Source organism: Lampetra fluviatilis, unplaced genomic scaffold (genome assembly GCF_964198595.1).
Source record: "Lampetra fluviatilis unplaced genomic scaffold, kcLamFluv1.1 SCAFFOLD_177, whole genome shotgun sequence".
Lineage (NCBI taxonomy): Eukaryota > Metazoa > Chordata > Hyperoartia > Petromyzontiformes > Petromyzontidae > Lampetra > Lampetra fluviatilis.
Genome location: NW_027620776.1, coordinates 162,084 through 189,892, shown reverse-complemented (window position 1 = coordinate 189,892; position 27,809 = coordinate 162,084). Strand labels below are relative to the sequence as shown.

The window sequence follows — 27,809 nt, the reverse complement described above, 5'->3', positions numbered from 1 at the left end:
CAACAGCGCCACCACCGCCACCACCGTCAACAATCGCCACCGCTACCACCACCACCGTCAACAACAACAACCACCACCTTGTGCGGTGTGTGTGTGTGCGGTGTGTGTGTGGGTGGTGAGTGTGTGTGGTGCGTGTGTGGTGTGCGCATGGTGTGTAGTGTGGTGTGTGTGTGTGTGTGGTGTGGTGTGTGTGTGTGGTGTGTGTGTGTGGTGTGTGTGTGTGCGGTGTGTGTGGTGTGGTGTGTGTGTGTGGTGTGTGTCTGGTGTGTGGTGTGGTGTGTGTGTGTGGTGTGTGTGTGTGTGTGTGTGGTGTGTGTGTGGTGTGTGAGTCTGGTGTGTGTGTGTGGTGTGTGTGTGGTGTGGTGTGTGGTGTGGTGTGTGTGTGTGGTGTGTGTGTGGTGTGTGTGTGTGCGGTGTGTGTGTGTGTGGTGTGTGGTGTGTGTGTGGTGTGTGTGTGTGGTGTGTGTCTGGTGTGTGTGTGTGTGTGTGGTGTGTGTGTGTGGTGTGTGTGTGTGGTGTGTGTGGTGTGTGTGTGTGGTGTGTGTGTGTGTGGTGTGTGTGTGGTGTGGTGTGTGTGTGTGGTTACGGTGAGCGTGTGTGCGCCGCGTCTCACCGGATGTCCTCGGCGATGCGAGCCTGAGCGTCGATGTCGAAGGGGTCCGAGTTGAGCAGCAGAATGCGCTCCCTCTCCCTGCGGCCACGCTCCTCTCGCTGCTCACGCAGCACCGCCGCAAACCGCTCTGCCAACACAACCACCACAACCACCACCACGTCACACTCACTCACTCACTCACCCACCCACTCACTCACTCACCCACTCACCCGCTCGCTCACTCATTCGCTCGCTTACTCACTCATTCACCCACTCAATCACTCACCCACTTACTCACCCACTCGCTCACTCACCCACCCACTCACCCACTCACCCACTCACCCACTCGCTCGCTCACTCATTCGCTCACTTACTCACTCATTCACCCACTCAATTACTCACCCACTCGCTCACTCACCCACCCACTCACCCACTCACCCACCCACCCACCCACTCACCCACCCACTCACTCACCCACTCACCCACCCACCCACCCACCCACTCACCCACCCACCCACACACTCACCCACCCACCTACCCACTCACCCACCCACCCACCCACTCACACACTCACCAACCCACCCACCCACTCACCCACCCACCCACTCACCCACTCACTCACCCACCCACCCACTCACCCACCCACTCACTCACCCACCCACCCACCCACTCACCCACTCACCCACCCACCCACCCACTCACCCACCCACCCACCCACCCACTCACCCACTCACTCACCCACCCACTCACCCACCCACCCACCCACTCACTCACTCACTCACCCACCCACCCACCCACTCACCCACTCACCCACTCACCCACCCACCCACCCACCCACTCACCCACCCACCCACCCACACACTCACCCACCCACCCACCCACCCACTCACCCACCCACCCACCCACTCACCCACCCACCCACTCACTCACCCACCCACCCACCCACCCACTCACCCACTCACTCACCCACTCACCCACCCACACACTCACCCACCCACCCACCCACTCACCCACCCACCCACCCACCCACCCACCCACTCACCCACCCACCCACCCACCCACTCACTCACCCACCCACCCACCCACCCACACACTCACCCACCCACCCACTCACCCACTCACCCACCCACTCACCCAGCTCCCCGCTGAGCAGAGCGTCCGCTAGTGGTGGATTGCGCTCCTTGAGCAGTGCCAGGTCGTGGGGGCTGCTCAACAGCATCTCCCGCAGCGCCCGTGGGTCGCTCTCTAGAGGATGCACCGAACCACCACCACCACCACCGCCACCGCCACCACCACCACCACCACCACCGCCACCACCACCACCGCCACCACCACCACCACCACCGCCACCACTACCCCCCGCCGATGCTGCGGGGATGCCGGCCAGGGGCTGTGCGGGGCCGGAGGATCGGTGCGGTGGCGATGAGGAGGAGGAGGCGTTGGTGGACGAGTGTGGACGCCGTCGCGAGGAGGTGGACGCAGGCGAAGAGGTGGACGACGGGGCGGCGGTGGTGGACGGGGCGGTGGTGGTGGTGGTGGAGGGGGGGTGGTGGGCGGCCCCGTGGGAGGGGATCACGATGCTGCCAAAGTCGATGAGAGGGAGACCTGGGGGAGGGAGAGGGGGGAGGGGTGAGACACGGGGGGTGGAGGGGAGGAGGTGGTGGAGGGGGGGGAGGGGTGAGACGCGGTGGGGGAGGGAGGAGGGGGTGGAGGGGGGGGGGGGGGAGAGGGGGGAGGGGTGAGACGCGGTGGGGGGGGGAGGAGGGGGTGGAGGGCGGGGGGGAGAGGGGGAGGGGTGAGACGCGGTTGGGGGGGAGGAGGAGGGGGGTGGAGGGGAGGGGGTGGAGGGTGAGACACGGGGGGGAGAGAGGGGGGGAGACACGAGGGGGTGGGGGGGGAGGGGGGGAGGGAGAGGGTGGAGGGGTGAGACACGGTGGGGGGGGAGGAGGGGGAGGTGGAGGGGAGGAGGAAGGGGGGGAGGAGGAGGAGGAGGGTGAGACACGAGGGGAGGAGAGGGGGGAGAGGTGGGGGAGGGAGTGGAGGAGGAGGAGGGGGTGGAGGGTGAGATGCGGTGGGGGGGAGGAGGTGGAGGGGGTGGGGGTAGGGGGGAGACACAGGGGGGGGGGGGTGAGAGGTGGAGGGGGGGGGAGGAGGGAGAGGGAGGGAGAGACACAGCGTGCACCCAGCCTGGCACCTACCGCTTCCGGAGGCGCCGGCCGGCGTAGTCCCCGCGGCGCGAGGGGAGGGGCCCTGGGGGGTGGCGGTGGGGCGGAGGGGAGCCCCCACCCCTCCCCCGGCGGCCCCCTCCCTCAGCACGATGATGTCACCGTCATGGAGGCCGTAGACGCTCAGGGTGGTGCCGCCATCGTCAGCGGAGGGAAGTTCCCGGTCTCCCAGCAGCACCTGGGGGCGGGGGGGGGGGAGAGGGGGGTGGGGGGGTGGGGGGAGAGGGAGGAGAGGGGGGAGAGGGGGGTGTGGGGGGGGAGAGGGGGGTGGGGGGGGGAGAGGGGTGGGGGGGAGAGAGGGAGGGTGGGGGGGGAGATGGGGAGGGGGAGGGAATAAGCACCACACAGAGACCCACAGACTCACCACACAGAGACCCACAGACTCACCACACAGAGACCCACAGACTCACCACACAGAGACCCACAGACTCACCACACAGAGACCCACAGATTCACCACACAGAGACCCACAGACTCACCACACAGAGACCCACAGACTCACCACACAGAGACCCACAGACTCATCACACAGAGACCCACAGACTCACCACACAGAGACCCACAGACTCACCACACAGAGACCCACAGACTCACCACACAGAGACCCACAGACTCACCACACAGAGACCCACAGACTCACCACACAGAGACCCACAGACTCACCACACAGAGACCCACAGACTCACCACACAGAGACCCACAGACTCACCACACAGAGACCCACAGACTCATCACACAGAGACCCACAGATTCACCACACAGAGACCCACAGACTCACCACACAGAGACCCACAGACTCACCACACAGAGACCCACAGACTCACCACACAGAGACCCACAGACTCACCACACAGAGACCCACAGATTCACCACACAGAGACCCACAGACTCACCACACAGAGACCCACAGACTCACCACACAGAGACCCACAGACTCATCACACAGAGACCCACAGACTCACCACACAGAGACCCACAGACTCACCACACAGAGACCCACAGACTCACCACACAGAGACCCACAGACTCACCACACAGAGACCCACAGACTCACTACACAGAGACCCACAGACTCACCACACAGAGACCCACAGACTCACCACACAGAGACCCACAGACTCACCACACAGAGACCCACAGACTCATCACACAGAGACCCACAGATTCACCACACAGAGACCCACAGACTCACCACACAGAGACCCACAGACTCACCACACAGAGACCCACAGACTCACCACACAGAGACCCACAGACTCACCACACAGAGACCCACAGACTCACCACACAGAGACCCACAGACTCATCACACAGAGACCCACAGATTCACCACACAGAGACCCACAGACTCACCACACAGAGACCCACAGACTCACCACACAGACACCCACATACTCACCACAGACACTCACAGACTCACCACACACACCCACAGACACCCACACACAGCAGTGGATAGACCCTGACCCCCCGGCTCACACCTGCATGCGTTCGCTGGGTATTCCGCTCTCGGCTTCGCACAGCGCCTTGAAGTCGGCGAGCTGCAGGTCGCCGCCCACGTCCAGAGTGAAGGTCGTCTCCCCTAGGTCCGCTCCGACGGAAAACACCGTGATCAGCATGGCGGGGCGCGCGGTGCTGGCGGTGGTGACGGCGGCTGCCTCGTGGACATCCACACGGACAAACAACAACGAAACAAACAACAAATAAACAAACAACAAATAAACAAACAACAAATAAACAAACAACAAATAAACAAACAACAACAACAACGATGATGACGACGATGATCACGATCTTCCTCGTGAGCGGAGCGACGACTGCGGGGCGGAGTGAGGAACTCACCTGGTGAGGGACCCCCTTGACGAGGGAGGGACCCCCTGAGTGAGCGAGTGACCTTCTGAGTGAGTGACCCCCCCCCCTCAGCGAGCGAGTGACCCCCTTGACGAGGGAGGGGCCACCTGAGTGAGCGAGGGACCCCCTTGACGAGGGAGGGACCCCCCAGAGTGAGGGACCCCCCCTGAGTGACCCCCTCAGCGAGCGAGTGACCCCCTGAGTGAGTGAGGGACCCCTCAGCGAGGGACCCCCTCAGCGAGTGAGTGACCCCCTGAACGAGCGAGTGAGTGACCCCCTTGACGAGCGAGCGACCCCCTGAGTAAGTGACCCCCAGAGTGAGTGACCCCCTGAGTGAGTGAGGGACCCCCTTGACGAGTGAGTGAAGGACCCCCTCAGTGAGCGAGGGACCCCCTTGACGAGCGAGGGACCCCCTCAGTGAGCGAGGGAGTGACCCCCTCAGCGAGCGAGGGACCCCCTGAGTGAGGGACCCCCTAAGTGAGTGACCCCTTGAGCGAGCAAGGGACACCCTGAGTGAGTGAAGGACCCCCTCTGTGAGTGGGTGACCCCCTCAGCGAGCGAGTGACCCCCTTAACGAGCGAGATACCCCCTCAGTGAGCGAGGGAGTGACCCCCTCAGTGAGCGAGGGACCCCCTGAGTGAGTGAGGGACCCCCTAAGTGAGTGACCCCCTGAGCGAGCGAGGGACCCCCTGAGTGAGTTAAGGACCCCCTCAGCGAGTGAGTGACCCCCTGAGCGAGTGAGTGACCCCCTTGACAAGGGAGGGACCCCGTCAGCGAGCGAGTGACCCCCCTGAGTAAGTGAGTGACCCCCTCAGCGAGCGAGTGACCCCCAGAGTGAGTGACCCCCCCCCCCCTGAGTGAGTGACCCCCTTGACGAGTGAGTGAGTGACCCCCTCAGCGAGCGAGGGACCCCCTGAGGGGACCCCCTGAACGAGTGGCCCCCTCAGCGAGCGAGTGACCCCCTTGACGAGGGACCCCCTCAGTGAGCGAGGGAGTGACCCCCTCAGCGAGCGAGGGACCCCCTGAGTGAGGGACCCCTTAAGTGAGTGACCCCCTGAGCGAGCGAGGGACCCCCTGAGTGAGTGAAGGACCCCCTCTGTGAGTGAGGGACCCCTTGACGAGTTAGTGACCCCCTTAACGAGTGAGTGACCCCCTTAATGAGTGAGGGACCCCCTCAGCGAGGAGTTACCGACTCACCCCGCGTTTTCAGAGGCCTCGATTAGGGCGGCCTAGGCGGATCTACGAACTGCGCATGCGCGGCGAGGGCGGGCACCACCCCCACGTTGTATTTTCTACTGCGGACAGGTATGAGCGGGCGAGTCGCCATTTATTTTCGTAGACCGATTAAGAATGGGCGTTTGATTTCGTGGGCCGGATAGGGATGGCCGGTAGATTTCATAGGCCGGATGGGCAACGGCGTCGTAATTCCTACACCATATAGGGATACGCATTTGAAATTCATAGACCGGATAAGAATGTGCGTTTGATTTCAGTCAATTACATAGAGCGGATAGGAATGGACGTTGTATTTCATAAACAAGATTATAGGCGCTGGATTTCATAGACCACAACGGAATAAGCATTTGAATACATACACTCGATAGGAATTGCCGCTGGATGTTGTAGTCCATGTTGGAATGCGGAAGGTTGTTTTATACATTGTAGTCCGGATAAGAAAACGCTGATGTATTCCATACACTCGATAAGAATAGGCTTCGGAGTGCATATTTCACAATCGGAATCAGAATGTTGATTCAGTTGAGCTGTGCTCATCACGGTGACGTCAGCAGTGACGGTGACGTCATCACGGCGCCTGTGCCAGGCTAGGTGCAGGAGGAGGTCACGGGACAGACCCAGCAGGTGCCATGGGTTGTACTGCTGTGCCAGGCTAGGTGCAGGAGGAGGTCACGGGACAGACCCAGCAGGTGCCATGGGTTGACTGCTGTGCCAGGCTAGGTGCACGGGGTCACGGGACAGACCCAGCAGGTGCCGTGGGTTGACTGCTGTGCCAGGCTAGGTGCATGAGGTCACGGGACAGACCCAGCAGGTGCCATGGGTTGACTGCTGTGCCAGGCTAGGTGCAGGAGGAGGTCACGGGGCAGACCCAGCAGGTGCCATGGGTTGACTGCTGTGCCAGGCTAGGTGCAGGAGGAGGTCACGGGGCAGACCCAGCAGGTGCCATGGGTTGACTGCTGTGCCAGGCTAGGTGCAGGAGGAGATCACGTGACAGACCCAGCAGGTGCCATGGGTTGTACTGCTGTGCCAGGCTAGGTGCAGGAGGTCACGGGACAGACCCAGCAGGTGCCATGGGTTGTACTGCTGTACCAGGCTAGGTGCAGGAGGGGGTCACGGGACAGACCCAGCAGGTGCCATGGGTTGACTGACTGAGATGACCGAGATGACTGGCTGATGCACCACCTGTGCCCCCTACTGTGCCAACTCGCTGCGTTTTATCCGCCGGCGCTCCGCTCGTTGTTGTGAGCGTCGCTCCTCTGCCCTCCGTTGTTGTTGGAGGGCGACTGCCTCCAACTGCCCAGTAGGATCTCTATGGGTCTCTATGTATCTCTGTGGGTCTCTGTGTATCTCTGTGGGTCTCTGGGTGTCTATGGGTCTCTGTCTCTCTGTGGGTCTCTTATGCATCTCTAGGTGTCTCTGTGTATCTCTGAGGGTCTCTTTGTATCTCTGTGGGTCTCTATGGGTCTCTGTGTATCTCTGTGGGTCTCTATGGGTCTCTGTGTGTCTCTGTGGGTCTCTATGGGTCTCTGTGTATCTCTGTGGGTCTCTAGGTGTCTCTGTGTATCTCGGTGGGTCTCTATGGGTCTCTGTGTATCTCTGTGGGTCTCTATGGGTCTCTGTGGGTCTCTATGGGTCTCTGTCTCACCGTGGGTCTCTGGGTGTCTATGGATCTGTCTCTCCGTGGATCTCTATGCATCTCTAGGTGTCTAGTGAATGGGTGAGTGAGTGGGTGCGTGGGTGAGTGGGTGGGTGAGTGGGTGTGTGGGTGGGTGAGTGGGTAGGTGAGTGAGTGGATGAGTTGATAAGTGAGTTGGTGGATGAGTGAGTGGGTGGGTGAGTGATTGGGTGGGTGAATAGGTGAGTGAGTGGGTGCGTGGGTGAGTGGGTGGGTGAGTGGGTGGGTGAGTGGATAAGTGAGTGGGTGAGTCAGTGTCTGGGTGGGTGGGTGAGTGAATGGGTGAGTGAGTGGGTGAGTGGATGGGTGAGTTGGTGGGTGAGTGGATGGGTGAGTTGGTGGGTGAGTGGGTGGGTGGGTGAGTTGGTGGGTGAGTGGGTGGGTGGGTGGGTGAGTGGGTGGGTGAGTGGGTGAGTGGGTGGGTGAGTGGGTGGATGAGCGGGTGGGTGAATGAGTGGGTGGGTGAGTGAGTAGGTGGGTGAGTGGGTGGGTAAGTGGGTAAGCGAGTGGGTGGGTGAGTAGGTAGGTGAGTGTGTGGGTAAGTGGGTGGGTGGATAGGTGAATGAGTGAGTTGGTGAGTGAATGGGTGAGTGAATAGATAGGTGAATGAGTGAGTGGGTGAGTGCGTGGGTGAGTGGGTTGGCGAGTGGGTGAATAGGTGACTGAGTGGGTGGGTGAGTGGGTAAGCAAGTGGGTGGGTGAGTAGGTGGGTGAGTGTGTGGGTAAGTGGGTGGGTGAGTAGGTGAATGAGTGGGTGAGTGAGTCAATCTGGACACAGCCGGCATATCATCGGTGAGCTCCTCCGGCAGGCAAGGCTGCGTTGGCTGGGTCATGTAGCCCGCATGCCCAGCCACCGCATGCCTAAACAGCTTTTGTTCGGCCGGATCGAGGGGGCTAAACGGGCGCGGCACGGGCTAGAGAAGAGATGGAGTGATGTGGTACAGGAGGACGTGGAGCTGAGTGGACTTGCCGATGACCGGTACCAGTGGTGTCAAGATCGGCCTCTGTGGAGGACGCTGCTGGGAAGTTGGAGGCAGTCGCCCTAACCACTGCACCACCGCTCCCCACACTCACACACACAGTGCGCTAACCACTGCACCACCACTCCACTCACACAGTGCGATAATCGCTGCACCACCGCTCCACACACACAGTGCGCTAACCACTGCACCACCGCTCCCCACTCACACACAGTGCGCTAACCACTGCACCACCGCTCCCCACTCACACACACAGTGCGCTAACCACTGCTCCCCACACACACAGTGCGCTAACCACTGCACCACCGCTCCCACACACACAGTGCGCTAACCACTGCACCACCGCTCTCCACACACACACAGTGCGCTAACCACTGCACCACCGCTCCCCACTCACACACACAGTGCGCTAACCACTGCTCCCCACACACACAGTGCGCTAACCACTGCACCACCGCTCCCACACACACAGTGCGCTAACCACTGCACCACCGCTCTCCACACACACACAGTGCGCTAACCACTGCACCACCGCTCCCACACACACAGTGCGCTAACCACTGCACCACCGCTCCCACACACACAGTGCGCTAACCACTGCACCACCGCTCCCCACACACACACAGTGCGCTAACCAGTGCACCACCACTCCCCACACAGTGCACCAACCACTGCACCACCGCTCCACACACACACAGTGCGCTAACCACTGCACCACCACTCCCCACACACACACAGTGCGCTAACCACTGCACCACCGCTCCACACTCACACACAGTGTGCTAACCACTGCACCACCACTCCCCACACACACAGTGCGCTAACCACTGCACCACCGCTCCACACTCACACACAGTGCGCTAACCACTGCACCACCACTCCCCACACACACACAGTGCGCTAACCACTGCACCACCGCTCCACACTCACACACAGTGTGCTAACCACTGCACCACAGTTCCCCACACACACAGTGCGCTAACCGCTACACCACCGCTCCCCACACACAGTGCGCTAACCACTGCACCACCGCTCCCCACACACACAGTGCACTAACCACTGCACCACCGCTCCCCACACACACACAGTGCGCTAACCACTGCACCACCACTCACCCCCCCACCCCCACACAGTGCGCTAACCACTGCACCACCGCTCCCCACACAGTGCGCTAACCACTGTACCACCGCTCCCCACACGCACACACAGTGCGCTAACCACTGCACCACCACTCACCCCCCACCCCCACAGTGCACTAACCACTGCACCACCGCTCCCCACACACACACACACTGCGCTAACCACTGAACCCCCACTCACCCCCCACCTCCACATAGTGCACTAACCACTGCACCACCACTCCCCACACACAGTGCGCTAACCACTGCACCACCGCTCCCCACACACAGTGCGCTAACCACTGCACCACCGCTCCCCACACTCACACACTGCGCTAACCACTGAACCCCCACTCACCCCCCACCTCCACACAGTGCACTAACCACTGCACCACCACTCCCCACACACACATAGTGCACTAACCACTGCACCACCGCTCCCCACACACACATAGTGCACTAACCGCTACACCCCCACTCCACACACTGCGCTAACCACTGCACCACCACTCCACACACACAGTGCGCTAACCACTGCACCCCCACTCACCCCCCACACACACACACCCCCCCCACACACACACACACACAAAGACAGCCACCAATCACCAACCATCGCCTCCCGTCTGATTTGCGGAGAGAATTTCAAGTTCTCGATTTATTTATAAACGACACTTTCACCCCCCCCCCCTTACCACCCACCCCCCCCCCATCTCTCTCCTTCCCTGACCCCCCCTGACCCCCCTGACCCCCCCCCCCCAATCCAAACCGCGACCCCTGAACCCAGCATCTCACCCGAGTTTGGTGAGACACGCCCATCATCATCATCATGTGTACAATATTTACAAAGCACAGTCACTAGTTTGCGGTTGGCAAAAAGTCCCATTTTGTCTTATAACGTCGTTTTGAAATCGTCAAGTTTTCTTCTTCTTCTTGTTGTTGGTGGTGGTGGTGGTGTTGGTGGTAAAAGTGTGGCCCGTGCAATGATGCCGACCCAACTCTCAAGCTCAATCCCAGGGTAAACTCACAAGTTTCACCATGGATGTGTGTGTACAACTCACAGCTCTAACCCAGAGTAACTCACAAATCACAACTCCCAGCTCTAACCCAGAGTAAACTCACAAGTTTCACCATGGATGTGTGTGACAACTCACAGCTCTAACCCAGAGTAAACTCACAAGTTTCACCATGGATGTGTGTGACAACTCACAGCTCTAACCCAGAGTAACTCACAAATCACAACTCCCAGCTCTAACCCAGAGTAAACTCACAAGTTTCACCATGGATGTGTGTGTCTACAACTCACAGCTCTAACCCAGAGTAACTCACAAATCACAACTCCCAACTCTAACCCAGAGTAAACTCACAAGTTTCACCATGGATGTGTGTGTCAACAACTCCCAACTCTAACCCAGAGTAAACTCACAAGTTTCACCATGGATGTGTGTGTCAACAACTCACAGCTCTAACCCAGAGTAAACTCACAAGTTTCACCATGGATGTGTGTGTCTACAACTCACAGCTCTAACCCAGAGTAAACTCACAAGTTTCACCATGGATGTGTGTGTACAACTCACAGCTCTAACCCAGAGTAAACTCACAAGTTTCACCATGGATGTGTGTGTACAACTCACAGCTCTAACCCAGAGTAAACTCACAAGTTTCACCATGGATGTGTGTGTACAACTCACAGCTCTAACCCAGAGTAACTCACAAATCACAACTCCCAGCTCTAACCCAGAGTAAACTCACAAGTTTCACCATGGATGGGTGACAACTCACAGCTCTAACCCAGAGTAAACTCACAAGTTTCACCATGGGTGAGTGTCTACAACTCCCAACTCTAACCCAGAGTAAACTCACAAGTTTCACCATGGATGGGTGACAACTCACAGCTCTAACCCAGAGTAAACTCACAAGTTTCACCATGGTGTGTCAACAACTCCCAGCTCTAACCCAGAGTAAACTCACAAGTTTCACCATGGGTGAGTGTCTACAACTCACAGCTCTAACCCAGAGTAACTCACAAATCACAACTCCCAGCTCTAACCCAGAGTAAACTCACAAGTTTCACCATGGATGTGTGACAACTCCCAACTCTAACCCAGAGTAAACTCACAAGTTTCACCATGGATGGGTGTGTGACAACTCCCAGCTCTAACCCAGAGTAAACTCACAAGTTTCACCATGGGTGTGTCAACAACTCACAGCTCTAACCCAGGGTAATCTCACAAGTTTCACCATGGGTGTGTTAACAACTCATAACTTTAACCCAGAGTAAACTCACAAGTTTCACCATGGATCTGTGTCAACAACTCCCAACTCTAACCCAGAGTAAACTCACAAGTTTCACCATGGGTGTGTCAACAACTCCCAACTCTAACCCAGAGTAAACTCACAAGTTTCACCATGTGTGTGTGTCAACTCCCAACTTTAACCCAGAGTAAACTAACAAGTTGTGAGGTGTGGTAGTGCCGTACCCCACCCACCCACCCTCCCACCCACCCCCGCCACCCACCCACCCACCAATTCCATCACCCCCGCCCGCCCGCCCGCCCACCCTCGCTGTGACAGCTTCACAGAGAGGTGGTGGTGGTGGTGGTGGCGGTGGTGGCGGTGGTGGCGGTGGTGGTGGCGGTGGTGGTGGCGGTGGTGCATTTACCAAATATTTACAGCGAAAAGCCCAACGGAGTCCTCTCCAAACTCGCGATGACGCAGAACCCCCCCCCCCACTAACCTCTAACACCGCCCCCCACCCCCCCCCTAATAACGTGAAAGTGACAGACACACACACACACACACATGGGGAGAGATTGGGAGAGACACAGAGAGACACGGGGGGAGAGACACGAGGAGACACGGGGGGAGAGACACGGGGGGGGGGAGACACGGGGGGGGAGACACGGGGGGAGAGACACGGGGGGAGAGACACGGGGAGAGACACGGGGGGGGAGACACGGGGGGGGAGACACGGGGAGAGAGACACGGGGAGAGATCGGGGGGGAGATGGGGAGAGACACGGGGAGAGACACGGGGAGAGACACGGGGGAGAGACACAAGAAGAGAGACACGGGGGGAGAGACACGGGGAGAGACACGGGGGAGAGACACGGGAAGAGAGACACGGGGAGAGACACGGGGAGAGAGACACGGGGAGAGAGACACGGGGGGAGAGACACGGGGAGAGACCGGGAGGGAGATGGGGGAGATGGGGAGAGACGCATGTATTGTCCACCCAGAGATAAAGCCCCTAGGGATTAAACAGATCATTACCGTCATCAACATGATCAACATCACCTCACCATGATCACAATCATGATCACCATCATGATCACCATCAACATCACCATCATTATCACCATCATTATCACCATGATCACCATCATTATCACCATGATCAAACATCATTATCACCATGATCACCAAATTATCACCATGATCATCACCATCATTATCACCATCATGATCACCATCATTATCACCACGATCAACCATCATTATCACCATGATCACCATCATTATCACCATCATGATCACCATCATTATCAACATGATCAACCACCATGATCACCATCATTATCACCATCATGATCACCATCATTATCAACATGATCAACCACCATGATCACCATCATTATCACCACGATCACCATCATTATCACCACGATCACCATCATTATCGCCATCGTCATGATCACCCATCGTCACGACCACCATAATCACCGTCACGATCACCGTCACACGATCACCGCCGCCATCGTTACACCGCCATCATCATCATCACGCGATGTGTTGAGTGAAGAGGTGGAGAGAGAAGAGGTTTTGGGGGGGATGATGATGTCGATGATGATGTCACGCGGATCCGATGACGATGAGTAGGTGGGAGATGGTGGCGATGCTGGCGAGCAGGTCTGGAGCCAGCCGGGCCATGTGAGTCTCCGAGAACTCGCACGGAGGAAAGATCTGTAGCACGTATGCCGCCTGGCGAGGAGAGGGAGGGGAGGGGTGGGGAGATACAGAGAGATAGTGAGATAGTGTTAGTGTGTGTGTAGTGTGTAGTGTGTGTGGTGTGTGTATGTGTAGTGTGTGTATGTGTAGTGTGTAGTGTGTGTGTGTAGTGTGTGTGTGTAGTGTGTGTGTGGTGTGCGTGTGTAGTGTGTGTAGTGTGTGTGCAGTGTGTGTGCGGTGTGTGTGTGTGTAGCGTGTGTGTGTAGTGTGTGTGTGGTGTGCGTGTGTAGTGTGTGTAGTGTGTGTGCAGTGTGTGTGTGTGTAGCGTGTGTGTGTAGCGTGTGTGTGTAGTGTGGTGTGTGTAGTGTGTGTGTGGTGTGTGGTGTGCGTGTGACTACAAGTGCAGAGAAAGTTTCTGCTACCCGCTACAAACAGCGCCCGCCCACCCACCCACCCACCCACCCCCTCGCCCGCCCACCCACCCACCCCCTCGCCCACCCACCCACCCACCCCCTCGCCCGCCCACCCACCCACCCACCCCCTCGCCCACCCACCCACCCACCCCCTCGCCCGCCCACCCACCCACCCCCTCGCCCGCCCACCCACCCACCCCCTCGCCCACCCACCCACCCACCCCCTCGCCCGCCCACCCACCCACCCCCTCGCCCGCCCACCCACCCACCCCCTCGCCCACCCACCCACCCACCCCCTCGCCCACCCACCCACCCACCCCCTCGCCCGCCCACCCACCCACCCCCTCGCCCACCCACCCACCCACCCCCTCGCCCGCCCACCCACCCACCCCCTCGCCCACCCACCCACCCACCCACCCCCTCGCCCACCCACCCACCCACCCACCCACCCCCTCGCCCACCCACCCACCCACCCCCTCGCCCGCCCACCCACCCACCCACCCACCCCCTCGCCCGCCCACCCACCCACCCACCCCCTCGCCCACCCACCCACCCACCCACCCCCTCGCCCACCCACCCACCCACCCACCCCCTCGCCCACCCACCCACCCACCCACCCCCTCGCCCACCCACCCACCCACCCACCCCCTCGCCCGCCCACCCACCCACCCCCTCGCCCGCCCACCCACCCACCCACCCCCTCGCCCGCCCACCCACCCACCCACCCCCTCGCCCGCCCACCCACCCACCCACCCACCCACCCCCCTCGCCCGCCCACCCACCCACCCACCCCCTCGCCCGCCCACCCACCCACCCACCCACCCACCCCCTCGCCCACCCACCCACCCACCCACCCCCTCGCCCACCCACCCACCCACCCACCCACCCCCTCGCCCGCCCACCCACCCACCCACCCACCCCCTCGCCCGCCCACCCACCCACCCACCCCCTCGCCCACCCACCCACCCACCCACCCCCTCGCCCGCCCACCCACCCACCCCCTCGCCCGCCCACCCACCCACCCACCCCCTCGCCCGCCCACCCACCCACCCACCCACCCCCTCGCCCACCCACCCACCCACCCCCTCGCCCGCCCACCCACCCACCCGCCCCCTCGCCCGCCCACCCACCCACCCCCTCGCCCGCCCACCCACCCACCCACCCCCTCGCCCACCCACCCACCCACCCCCTCGCCCGCCCACCCACCCACCCACCCACCCCCTCGCCCGCCCACCCACCCACCCACCCACCCACCCCCTCGCCCGCCCCACCCACCCACCCACCCCCTCGCCTACCCACCCACCCACCCACCCCCTCGCCCACCCACCCACCCACCCACCCCCTCGCCCACCCACCCACCCACCCACCTACTCGCCAGCCCGACCACCCACCTACCCACCCCCCCACCCACCTACTCGCCAGCCCGACCACCCACCTACCCACCCACCCACCCACCTACTCGCCAGCCCGACCACCCACCTACCCACCCACCCCCTCGCCCGACCACCCACCCGCCCCCTCGCCCGAACACCCACCTACCTACCTACCCACCCACCCCCTCGCCCGCCCGCCCACCCACCTACCTACCTACTCGCCCCCTCGCACGCCCACCCACCTACCCACCCACCCACTCGCCTGCCCGACCACCCACCGGCCCGACCACCCACTGACCCACCCACCCCCTCTACCACCCACCCACCTACCCACTCACCCCTCGCCCACCCACCTACCTACCTACCCACCCACCCCTCGCCCACCCACGCACTTTCGCCTACCCACCCACCCACCCACCCACTCCCGCCCACCCTCACGCCACGCCACCTGGTTGGACCCCGGGTTGGGCACGTTGATGATCCCCGCCGCCTGCTTGTGCTGCAGGTAGCTGATGAAGGCGGTGCTCAGCGACTCCGTCTGCACCACCATGTCCTCCTGGTCGCGCCCGCACGGCAGCGCCAGCAGCACGCAGTAGTCGCTCTCCACCTGCAAGCGGCGGGTGCAGCAGCAGCAGCAGCAGTAGCAGCAGGAGGGGCAGCAGCAGGGGCAGCAAAAGGGCAGCAGCAGCAGCAGTAGCAGCAGGAGGGGCAGCAGCAGGAGGGTGCAGCAGTAGGGATAGGAGTAGGGGTAGCGGTAGAGGCAGCAGAAGCAGCGCAGGTTACTCACCTCCAATTGCCCACCCATCGACTTTAATTCGCTCACCCACCCACTCACCCACCCACTCAATCACCTACCGACCCACCCACTCACCCACTCACCCACCCACTCACCCACCCACTCAATCACCTACCGACCCACCCATTCACTCACCCACTCACCCACCCACTCACCCACTCACCCACCCACTCACCCACCCACCCACCCACCCACCCACCCACTCACCCACCCACTCACTCACTCACCCACCCACCCACCCACTCACCCACCCACTCACTCACCCACCCACCCACTCACTCACTCACCCACCCACCCACCCACCCACCCACTCACCCACCCACCCACCCACCCACTCACCCACCCACCCACCCACCCACCCACCCACCCACTCACCCACCCACCCACTCACCCACCCACTCACCCACCCACCCACCCACTCACCCACCCACCCACCCACTCACCCACCCACTCACCCACCCACCCACTCACCCACCCACCCACTCACCCACCCACCCATTCACTCACCCATTCACTCACCCATTCACTCACCCACTCACTCACTCACCCACTCACTCACTCACTCACCCACCCACCCACCCACCCACTCACTCACTCACCCACCCACCCACTCTTCACCCACCCACCCACTGAATCACCCACCCACTCAATCACCTACCGACCCACCCACCCACTCACCCACTCAATCACCCACCCACCCACCCACTGACCCACCCACCCATTCACTCACCCATTCACTCACCCACCCACCCACTCACTCACTCACCCACCCATCCACCCACTCTTCATCCACCCACCCACTGAATCACCCACCCACCCACTCTTCACCCACCCACCCACTGAATCACCCACCCACTCAATCACCTACCGACCCACCCACCCACCCACCCACCCACTCACCCACCCACCCATTCACTCACCCATTCACTCACCCACTCACTCACCCACCCACTCACTCACTCACCCACCCACTCACTCACTCACTCACCCACCCACCCACTCTTCACCCACCCACCTACTGAATCACCCACCCACTCAATCACCTACCGACCCACCCACCCACTCAATCACCCACCCACCCACTCACCCACCCACCCACCCATTCACTCACCCACTCACTCACCCACCCATTCACTCACCCATTCACTCACCGACTCACTCACCCACTCACTCACTCACTCACCCACTCACTCACTCACTCACTCACCCACCCACCCACCCACTCACTCACTCACCCACCCACCCACCCACTCTTCACCCACCCACCCACTGAATCACCCACCCACTCAATCACCTACCGACCCACCCACCCACTCACCCACTCAATCACCCACCCACCCACCCACTGACCCACCCACCCATTCACTCACCCATTCACTCACCCACCCACCCACTCACTCACTCACCCACCCATCCACCCACTCTTCATCCACCCACCCACTGAATCACCCACCCACCCACTCTTCACCCACCCACCCACTGAATCACCCACCCACTCAATCACCTACCGACCCACCCACCCACCCACCCACTCACCCACCCACCCATTCACTCACCCATTCACTCACCCACTCACTCACCCACCCACTCACTCACTCACCCACCCCACTCACTCACTCACTCACCCACCCACCCACCCACTCTTCACCCACCCACCTACTAAATCACCCACCCACTCAATCACCTACCGACCCACCCACCCACCCACTCAATCACCCACCCACCCACTCACCCACCCACCCACCCATTCACTCACCCACTCACTCACCCACCCACTCACTCACCCACTCACCCACTCACCCACTCACTCACCCACCCACTCACTCACTCACCCACCCACCCACCCACTCTTCACCCACCCACCCACTGAATCACCCACCCACTCAATCACCTACCGACCCACCCACCCACCCACTCACCCACTCAATCACCCACCCACTCACTCACCCACTCAATCACCTACCTACTCACCCAACCACTCAACCCCTCTCCCACCAACCCGCTCACCCCTTCTCACTCGGCCCACTCACCACCCCCACTCACCATCCCCTCACCACCACCCTCACCACCACCACTCACCACCAACCCCACTCACCACCCCCACTCACCTCCACTCACCACCCTCCTCCCTCACCCCCACTCACCTCCACTCACCACCCCACTCACCACCCCCGCTCACCACCCCACTTCACTCACCATCCTCCTCCCTCACCACCACCACCCCCGCTCACCACCCCACTTCACTCACCATCCTCCTCCCTCACCACCACCACCCCCGCTCACCACCCCACTTCACTCACCATCCTCCTCCCTCACCCCCACTCACCTCCACTCACCACCCCACTCACCACCCCACTCACCACCCCACTCACCACCCCACTCACCACCCCACTCACCACCCCACTCACCACCCCACTCACCACCCCACTCACCACCCCACTCACCACCCCACTCACCACCCCACTCACCACCCCACTCACCACCCCACTCACCACCCCACTCACCACCCCACTCACCACCCCACTCACCACCCCACTCACCACCCCACTCACCACCCCACTCACCACCCCACTCACCACCCCACTCACCACCCCACTCACCACCCCACTCACCACCCCACTCACCACCCCACTCACCACCCCACTCACCACCCCACTCACCACCCCACTCACCACCCCACTCACCACCCCACTCACCACCCCACTCACCACCCCACTCACCACCCCCGCTCACCACCCTCCTCCCTCACTCACCACCACCACCCCCCTCCCTCACCACCCTCACCCCCACTCCCCCCCGCTCACCACCCCGCTCACCACCCACACTCACCGCCATGCGCTTAGCCACTGCGTCCAGCTGGCCCGGCTCCAGCCTCATTCGCTGGGCGATGCGCAGGGGGGGACCAGCGTCCGGGGAGGGCAGCGAGCGGTGCGCCAGGACGTTGTTGCCCGACACAAAGTGGAACTGCACGGCCGCCGTGTCGTTCTTGAGCGCCACCAGGCCCTGCCACACCACTGGGTATTTCTGTTCGCGTGGGTGGGTGGGGGGAGGGTGGTGGGGGGAGGTGGGGGGAGGTGGTGGTGGGGGGAGGTGGGGGGAGGAGATGGGATGAGAGGGGAGGAGTGGGGGATGTTAAAACGAGACCGACCACTCTCTCACGCACCGTCGCCACCACCGTCGTCACCACCGCCGTCACCACCCTCACCACCCTCACCATCCTCACCATCCTCCCCACCACCACCACCACCACTACCACCCTCCCCACCATTACCACCCTCACCACCACCACCATTACCACCCTCCCCACTATTACCACCCTCACCACCCTCACCACCCTCACCACCACCCTCACCACCACCACCACCCTCCCCACCATTACCACCCTCACCACCACCACCCTCACCACACCCTCACCACCACCACCCTCCCCACTATTACCCTCCTCCCTCCCCACCCTCACCACCACCACCACCACCCTCACCACCACCACCCTCCCCACCACCACCCTCACCACCCCCACCACCACCACCCTCACCACCCCCACCACCACCACCCTCCCCACCACCACCCTCACCACCCCCACCACCACCACCCTCCCCACCACCACCACCACTATTACCACCCTCACCACCACCACCACCACCCTCCCCACCCTCACCACCACCACCACCCTCACCACCACCACCACCACCCTCACCACCACCACCACCACCACCCTCACCCTCACCACCACCACCCCCCTCACCTTCATGAGCTTCTGCAGGTCCAGCGTACGGTGCAAGTGGCTCCCATCCGGCCTCCCGGGTACCATCAGCAACATCCTCCCACCGCCTCCCACCGCCAGCTGCTGCTGCTGCTGCTGCAGCATCGCCATCAACAGCTGCTGCTGCTGCTGCTGCTGCATGGAAGCTGCGGGCACCACGGCGTTGCCAGGCCTCGCCAGCGGAGAGAGCTTGGGTTCGACAGGCTGGTACGGGGCGGCAGTGACACGGACGCTATCTGACGACGTTCGTTGCAATGAGGTGCGGCGCTGCTGCTGCTGCTGCTGCAGGTGGATTTGATCCGCCTGCCGGTGAGAGGGGAGAGGGGAGAGTGGGACAGGGCGGGCGGGCGGGGAGGTAAGGTGGGAACGTACCCCGCTGGAAGCATAAACTGTTTGAACTAAGATAATTGTTTTTTTTACCTTTTTATCTGGCAACAAAACTGACACCTTTTAACAAGGAGTCATGTTTGCATAGACCGCAATACCTGCAGTCATGATACAAACAAAAGTACATAACTCTGATAATGTATGCACTGTCCTTGAAGTTGATTGGTCCACACCCGAGACAGGAAAGCTGTATTGCGGTCTATGCAAACATGACTCCTTGTAAAAAGGTGTCAGTTTTGTTGCCAGATAGAATGGTAAAAAAACAATTATCATATTTTTACTGGCAAATGAGGTTCCCATAGTGTTTGAACTAAGTTATTCTCAACTATAAATCGGTTGTATTTGTCTTAATCTTAATTTGGAGCTTACGTGACTGCAGGAATGACTCTTTGGTTCTTTCGGTAAAGCGACGTATGAAGATAAAATAAAAAAATAAATAATAGCATGCTACGACGTTTCGATTGCAACACACAAGCAAACATCGTCATCAGGTATAAATGAAATAGCAACAACAATCTAACCCTCTCTCTATTTAAGGCCTCGTCACAAAGACGTTCTCTCTCTGTGTGCTGCTCTCTCTCTGTGGATCTCTGTGATATCTGTCTGCTTATATGTCTGTCTATAGTTTTCTGGTTAGATTTTTGTTGCTATTTCATTTATACCTGATGACGATGTTTGCTTGTGTTGCAATCGAAACGTCGTATGCTATTTTTAAATTTATTATTTAATCTTTATACGCCACTTTACCGAAAGAACCAAAGTGTATTTGTCTTCTTGGTTCTTTCGGTAAAGTCACCACGTAGAATTATTTAATAAAAATAAAACATAATAAAATACAATTCTCACGACGTTTCGGCCACAACGCAAGCAGCCGTCCTCAGGTGAAGAACAGGGCTGTCGGAAAGACAGCGTCCGAATGAACAGGTCTGTCGGAAAGACAGCGTCTGAATGAACAGGTCTGTCGGAAAGACAGCGTCCGAATGAACAGGTCTGTCGGAAAGACAGCGTCCGAATGAACAGGTCTGTCGGAAAGACAGCGTCCGAATGAACAGGTCTGTCGGAAAGACAGCGTCCGAATGAACAGGTCTGTCGGAAAGACAGCGTCCGAATGAACAGGTCTGTCGGAAAGACAGCGTCTGAATGAACAGGTCTGTCGGAAAGACAGCGTCCGAATGAACAGGTCTGTCGGAAAGACAGCGTCCGAATGAACAGGTCTGTCGGAAAGACAGCGTCCGAATGAACAGGTCTGTCGGAAAGACAGCGTCTGAATGAACAGGTCTGTCGGAAAGACAGCGTCCGAATGAACAGGTCTGTCGGAAAGACAGCGTCTGAATGAACAGGTCTGTCGGAAAGACAGCGTCTGAATGAACAGGTCTGTCGGAAAGACAGCGTCTGAATGAACAGGTCTGTCGGAAAGACAGCGTCCGAATGAACAGGTCTGTCGGAAAGACAGCGTCCGAATGAACAGGTCTGTCGGAAAGACAGCGTCCGAATGAACAGGTCTGTCGGAAAGACAACGTCTGAATGAACAGGTCTGTCGGAAAGACAGCGTCTGAATGAACAGGTCTGTCGGAAAGACAGCGTCTGAATGAACAGGTCTGTCGGAAAGACAGCGTCTGAATGAACAGGTCTGTCGGAAAGACAGCGTCTGAATGAACAGGTCTGTCGGAAAGACAGCGTCTGAATGAACAGGTCTGTCGGAAAGACAGCGTCTGAATGAACAGGTCTGTCGGAAAGACAACGTCTGAATGAACAGGTCTGTCGGAAAGACAGCGTCTGAATGAACAGGTCTGTCGGAAAGACAGCGTCTGAATGAACAGGTCTGTCGGAAAGACAGCGTCTGAATGAAGAACAGATCTGTCATGAAGACAGCGTCTGAATGAAACACCACCAGGCTTGGCAGCGTATATTTGAAGAGCGCCTTGACAAACATTTTTGCATATCAAGAGGAATTTTGCATATTTATGGGAAATGCAGATATGGGATTAGTACTACTTGTGAAATGCGTAGGAGGTGAGCGGGGGGTTTCAAAGTCATATTATGCCCGTGCATTATGCAGGATTAGCAGCATCAAAGGGAGGGAGTAGGGTTAGCATTAATAACGGGAAGGAATGCTGATAGAATGTTTGTATTTGACCGGCTCGTGCCCCACTGAGAAACCGTGCGTCTCTTTGTCACAAGCGGCCTGCCCGTCACAAATGATAGCTCGGCAAAGTAGCTGATCATTATCATCATCATCACGTGGGACCATAAAAACCCACAGAAACCCACAGAAACCCATACAGATCGAGACCCAAAACTAAACTTTTTGTTTGTTGTACCAGGTACGGCCCACATATGACAGCCCAAAGCAGTGGACAATCATCATCACGTGGACATTTAGGGCAGCTAAAACACTCTCAACGCGTGACGTCGATTCTAAAACGTGGAGGGAAAAACCCCACCCACCCACCCACCCACACGGCCACCGTGAACCCCACCCACCCACCCACACGGCCACCGTGAACCCCACCCACCCACACGGCCACCGTGAACCCCACCCACCCACCCACACGGCCATCGTGAACCCCACCCACCCACACGGCCGTCGTGAACTCCACCCACCCACCCACCCACACGGCCATCGTGAACCCCACCCACCCACACGGCCGTCGTGAACCCCACCCACCCACTCGGCCGTCGTGAACCCCACCCACCCACACGGCCGTCGTGAACCCCACCCACCCACACGGCCGTCGTGAACCCCACCCACCCACACACCGTGAACCCCACCCACCCACACGGCCATCGTGAACCCCACCCTCTACCCCTCCCCCTTCCTCACCTGTGCCTGTGCCCGGGCGAGCAGGAGGGATTCCGGGGGTCCGTGCAGACCCCGCGGGGGGGCCCCCCCCATATCCGCAATCAGCCCCTGACCTCCAAGAAGGTGGTGACCTCCGGATACGGGGGTCGCCGAATGGTGCGTTCCGGACATCGGGGTCACGGGATGGTGGGTCCCTGGGTGGTGCGTTCCGGATACGGGGGTTCCGGGATGGTGGGTTCCGGGATGATGGGTTCCGGTAACCGGGGTTCCAGGATGGTGGGTCCCTGGGTGGTGGGTTCCGGATACCGGGGTTCCGGGATGATGGGTTCCGGGATGATGGGTTCCGGTAACCGGGGTCCCTGGGTGGTGGGTTCCGGATACGGGGGTTCCAGGATGGTGGGTTCCGGGATGATGGGTTCCGGTAACCGGGGTCCCTGGGTGGTGCGTTCCGGATACAGGGGTTCCGGGATGGTGGGTTCCGGGATGATGGGTTCCGGTAACCGGGGTCCCTGGGTGGTGCGTTCCGGATACGGGGGTTCCGGGATGGTGGGTTCCGGGATGATGGGTTCCGGTAACCGGGGTCCCTGGGTGGTGCGTTCCGGATACGGGGGTTCCGGGATGATGGGTTCCGGGATGATGGGTTCCGGTAACCGGGGTCCCTGGGTGGTGGGTTCCCGATACGGGGGTTCCGGGATGGTGGGTTCCGGGATGATGGGTTCCGGTAACCGGGGTCCCTGGGTGGTGGGTTCCGGATACGGGGGTTCCGGGATGGTGGGTTCCGGGATGCAGGATGGTCGAGTGGTGAGCGGCAGATATTGGGCCTCCGGGTAAACTTGGGGCGCTTTTAGTTCGTACGACTTGCTGCTGCTGCTGTTGTTGTTGTTGGTGATGGGCGTGATGGTGCTGGTGATGTGGGTGATGGTGTTGATGGGCCAGGCTGTGATGTTGCTGCTGCTGCTGCTGCTGGTGATGGTGCTGATGTTGCGGGAGGCTGTGGTCTGTGTCACTTTGAGTCTGGGGGAGTGTGGGGGTGGGTAATGAAACGTTACCGTCAACATCGCCATCACTACAACCACCATCATCACCATCACTACAACCACCATCATCATCACTACAACCACCATCATCATCATCACCACAACCACCATCATCATCACTACAACCACCATCATCATCGCCATCACTACAACCACCATCATCATCACCATCACTACAACCACCATCACTACAACCACCATCATCATCACCACAACCACCATCATCATCACAACCACCATCATCATCATCACAACCACCATCATCATCATCACTATAACCACCATCATCATCACAACCACCATCATCATCATTATCACTACAACCACCATCATCATCACAACCACCACCACCATCATCACTACAACCACCATCATCACTACTACAACCACCACCATCACTACAACCACCACCACCATCACTACAACCACCACCACCATCACTACAACCACCACCACCATCACTACAACCACCACCACCATCACTACAACCACCACCACCATCACTACAACCACCACCACATTCATCACTACTACCACCACCATCACCACAACCACCACCACATTCATCACAACAACCAACACCACTACTACAACCAACACCACCATCACTAAAACCACCACCACCATCACTACAACCACCAGCACCAGTATCATCACCACCACCAACACGCACCACCATCAACACGCACCACAATCAACACGCACCACCACCACCACCACCACCATCACCGCACGCACCACCACCACCAACACACACCACCAACACCGCACGCACCACCACCACACACCACCACACACACCACCACGCACCACACTCAGTAAAACAGAACCGACCCACATCAAGCGCAGCCGGTCCTTACCTGCACGGTCACCATTCCTCTCGAAGCCGGTAGTCCGCCGCCGCCTACACCGCCGGCACCACCGGGAAACTGCCGGTACTGCGGCTCCCCATAGACGCCCCGGTAGTCGTGGTACAAACTGCCGGCTGCTACTCCCATCCCGCCGTGCTGCTGCTGCTGCTGGTGCTGCTGCTGCTGCTGGTGGTGCTGCTGCTGCTGCTGCGCCGATTTGGCGGAGGGAGACGGAGCGCCGGGAGAGGAGGAGTCGTAGGCCCGGCGAGCCTCCGGAGCGACCGGCGGCGCGTCCTGCGGTGGATGGCCGTAGAGTCCCGAGGGGCCAATCACAACCACCTGCCGTGGGAAACAGAGAGGATCACGGCGGACGTGTGGGTGGGTGGGGTTCACTGTGGGTGGGTAGGGTTCATGACGGCCGTGTGGGTGGGTGGGGTTCACGACGGCCGTGTGGGTGGGTGGGGTTCACGGTGGCCGTGTGGGTGGGGTTCACGATGGCCGTGTGGGTGGGTGGGGTTCACGGTGGCCGTGTGGGTGGGTGGGGTTCACGGCAGCCGTGTGGGTGGGTGGGGTTCACTGTGGGTGGGTGGGGTTCACGGTGGCCGTGTGGGTGGGGTTCACGATGGCCGTGTGGGTGGGTGGGGTTCACGACGGCCGTGTGGGTGGGTGGGGTTCACGGTGGCCGTGTGGGTGGGTGGGGTTCACGGTGGCCGTGTGGGTGGGGTTCACGATGGCCGTGTGGGTGGGGTTCACGATGGCCGTGTGGGTGGGTGGGGTTCACTGTGGCCGTGTGGGTGGGTGGGGTTCACGGTGGCCGTGTGGGTGGGGTTCACGATGGCCGTGTGGGTGGGTGGGGTTCACGGTGGCCGTGTGGGTGGGGTTCACGATGGCCGTGTGGGTGGGTGGGGTTCACTGTGGCCGTGTGGGTGGGTGGGGTTCACGGTGGCCGTGTGGGTGGGGTTCACGACGGCCGTGTGGGTGGGGTTCACGATGGCCGTGTGGGTGGGTGGGGTTCACGGTGGCCGTGTGGGTGGGGTTCACGATGGCCGTGTGGGTGGGTGGGGTTCACTGTGGCCGTGTGGGTGGGTGGGGTTCACGGTGGCCGTGTGGGTGGGGTTCACGGTGGCCGTGTGGGTGGGGTTCACGATGGCCGTGTGGGTGGGTGGGGTTCACGGTGGCCGTGTGGGTGGGTGGGGTTCACTGTGGCCGTGTGGGTGGGTGGGGTTCACGGTGGCCGTGTGGGTGGGTGGGGTTCACGGCGGCCGTGTGGGTGGGTGGGGTTCACGGTGGCCGTGTGGGTGGGTGGGGTTCACGGTGGCCGTGTGGGTGGGTGGGGTTCACGGTGGCCGTGTGGGTGGGTGGGGTTCACGGTGGCCGTGTGGGTGGGTGCCCATCGCTAGCAATGTTTACCACCACACACACCGGGATACAGTCGACCGTAAGGAGAACGATGGCCCAGGCGCTTTGGGTTCAGACAACGCTTCGCGACACGATTTTTGTTCCTGGGTACAAACTGTTAATTTCTAAATGCTTATGCCTCGAAAGTTTAGAAACTGGCCATTGTTATTATGCACCAGAGGTTGCAAATGGGTTTTGATTCCTTACCTGTACCCGTACCCGGCCGCACCAGGGTCGCAAATGGGTACCCGTACCCGGCCGGGTACGGGTACCCGTTCCCTACCCGTACCCGTACCCTTCCCGAAATGAGTGACAAACGGTGACTCACCAGTGACTCACGGCCTACCCGTACCCGGCCGCAACAGGGTCGCAAACGGGTACCCGTACCTGGCCGGGTACGGGTAGCCGGGTATCGGGTACCCGGTTGCGACCTCTGGAATGAAGCCATGTTGCAGGCGCGGGTGGGTTGATTCTAGGAACTTGAATTGTGAGAAGAGACAAGACGTTGGGAAATGAGTGACAAACGGTGACTCATCAGTGACTCACGGCCTACCCGTACCCGGCCGCACCAGGGTCGCAAACGGGTACCCGTACCCGTACCTGGCCGGGTACGGGTAGCCGGGTATCGGGTAGGGTACGGGTATCGGGTACCCGGTTGCGACCTCTGTTACGGACTAAGCTTTGCTTCTTGTGACCAAGACTTTACGCTAAGGCACCACACAAATGCACACCACGGCTTCTCATTGTGGGAAATAACAACAGCCGTTTTCTCTACTTTTGAGGCATAAACTATTGGAAAATAACACTTTGGCGTAACAAAAAAACTGAGTTTTTTTTGTCCCACAGCGTAATGAATCAGCTTCATTTGAAGCTTTCGTGACTGCAGGAATCAATCAATCTATTTTTTTTCCTGGGTACTACCAAGTGTTAACTTCTAAATGCTTATGCCTCGAAAGTTTCCAAACTGCCGATTGTTATTACGAACTAAGCTTTGCTTCTTGTGACCAGCACTTCACGCTAAGGCGCCACGCAAATGCCCACCACTTAAATTTCGATTTAAAGCTTCTTTCGTGACTGCAGGGATTCATCTTCTTGGTTCTTTCGGTAAAGTCACGTACAATGGAAATAATAAAATAATAAAAATAAAACATCATAAAATACAATTCTCACGACGTTTCGGCCACAACGCAAGCAGCCGTCCTCAGGTGAAGAACAGGTCTGTCGAGAAGACAGCGTCTGAATGACAACCCCAGGCCTGGAGCGTCTATTTAAGCTGGGTTGGAAGGGGGGAGAGCGCCTTGACAAAGGAATTTGCATATCAAGAGGAATTTAGCATATTTATGGGAAATGCAGATATGCGATTA

General features: G+C 59.6%; 2 protein-coding genes across 2 annotated transcripts in view; both read right to left on the bottom strand.

Moving 5' to 3' along the window:
• Window positions 1–613: 613 nt before the first annotated feature.
• On the bottom strand, window positions 614–5,911 carry LOC144954376 (protein DDI1 homolog 2-like; the record flags this gene model as incomplete). Its single annotated transcript, XM_078884880.1, has 5 exons — window positions 5,866–5,911; window positions 4,299–4,471; window positions 2,791–2,995; window positions 1,727–2,197; window positions 614–740 (listed from the first exon to the last, which is right to left on the bottom strand). Coding segments are annotated over exons 2-5 (941 nt in total), but the record flags the coding sequence as incomplete, so codon positions are not given.
• Window positions 5,912–12,649: 6,738 nt separating this feature from the next.
• SPEN (spen family transcriptional repressor) overlaps window positions 12,650–27,809 on the bottom strand; it is an 89,429-nt gene continuing 74,269 nt past the window's right edge. The window contains exons 18-23 of the mRNA XM_078884878.1: window positions 25,057–25,386; window positions 23,181–24,173; window positions 19,952–20,272; window positions 19,036–19,230; window positions 15,859–16,017; window positions 12,650–13,657 (exon numbers count right to left, since the gene is read on the bottom strand). Coding sequence (XP_078741004.1) covers window positions 13,529–13,657; window positions 15,859–16,017; window positions 19,036–19,230; window positions 19,952–20,272; window positions 23,181–24,173; window positions 25,057–25,386 — 2,127 coding nt within the window. The 3' untranslated portion in view covers window positions 12,650–13,528. The remainder of the gene's footprint in view (window positions 13,658–15,858; window positions 16,018–19,035; window positions 19,231–19,951; window positions 20,273–23,180; window positions 24,174–25,056; window positions 25,387–27,809) is intronic.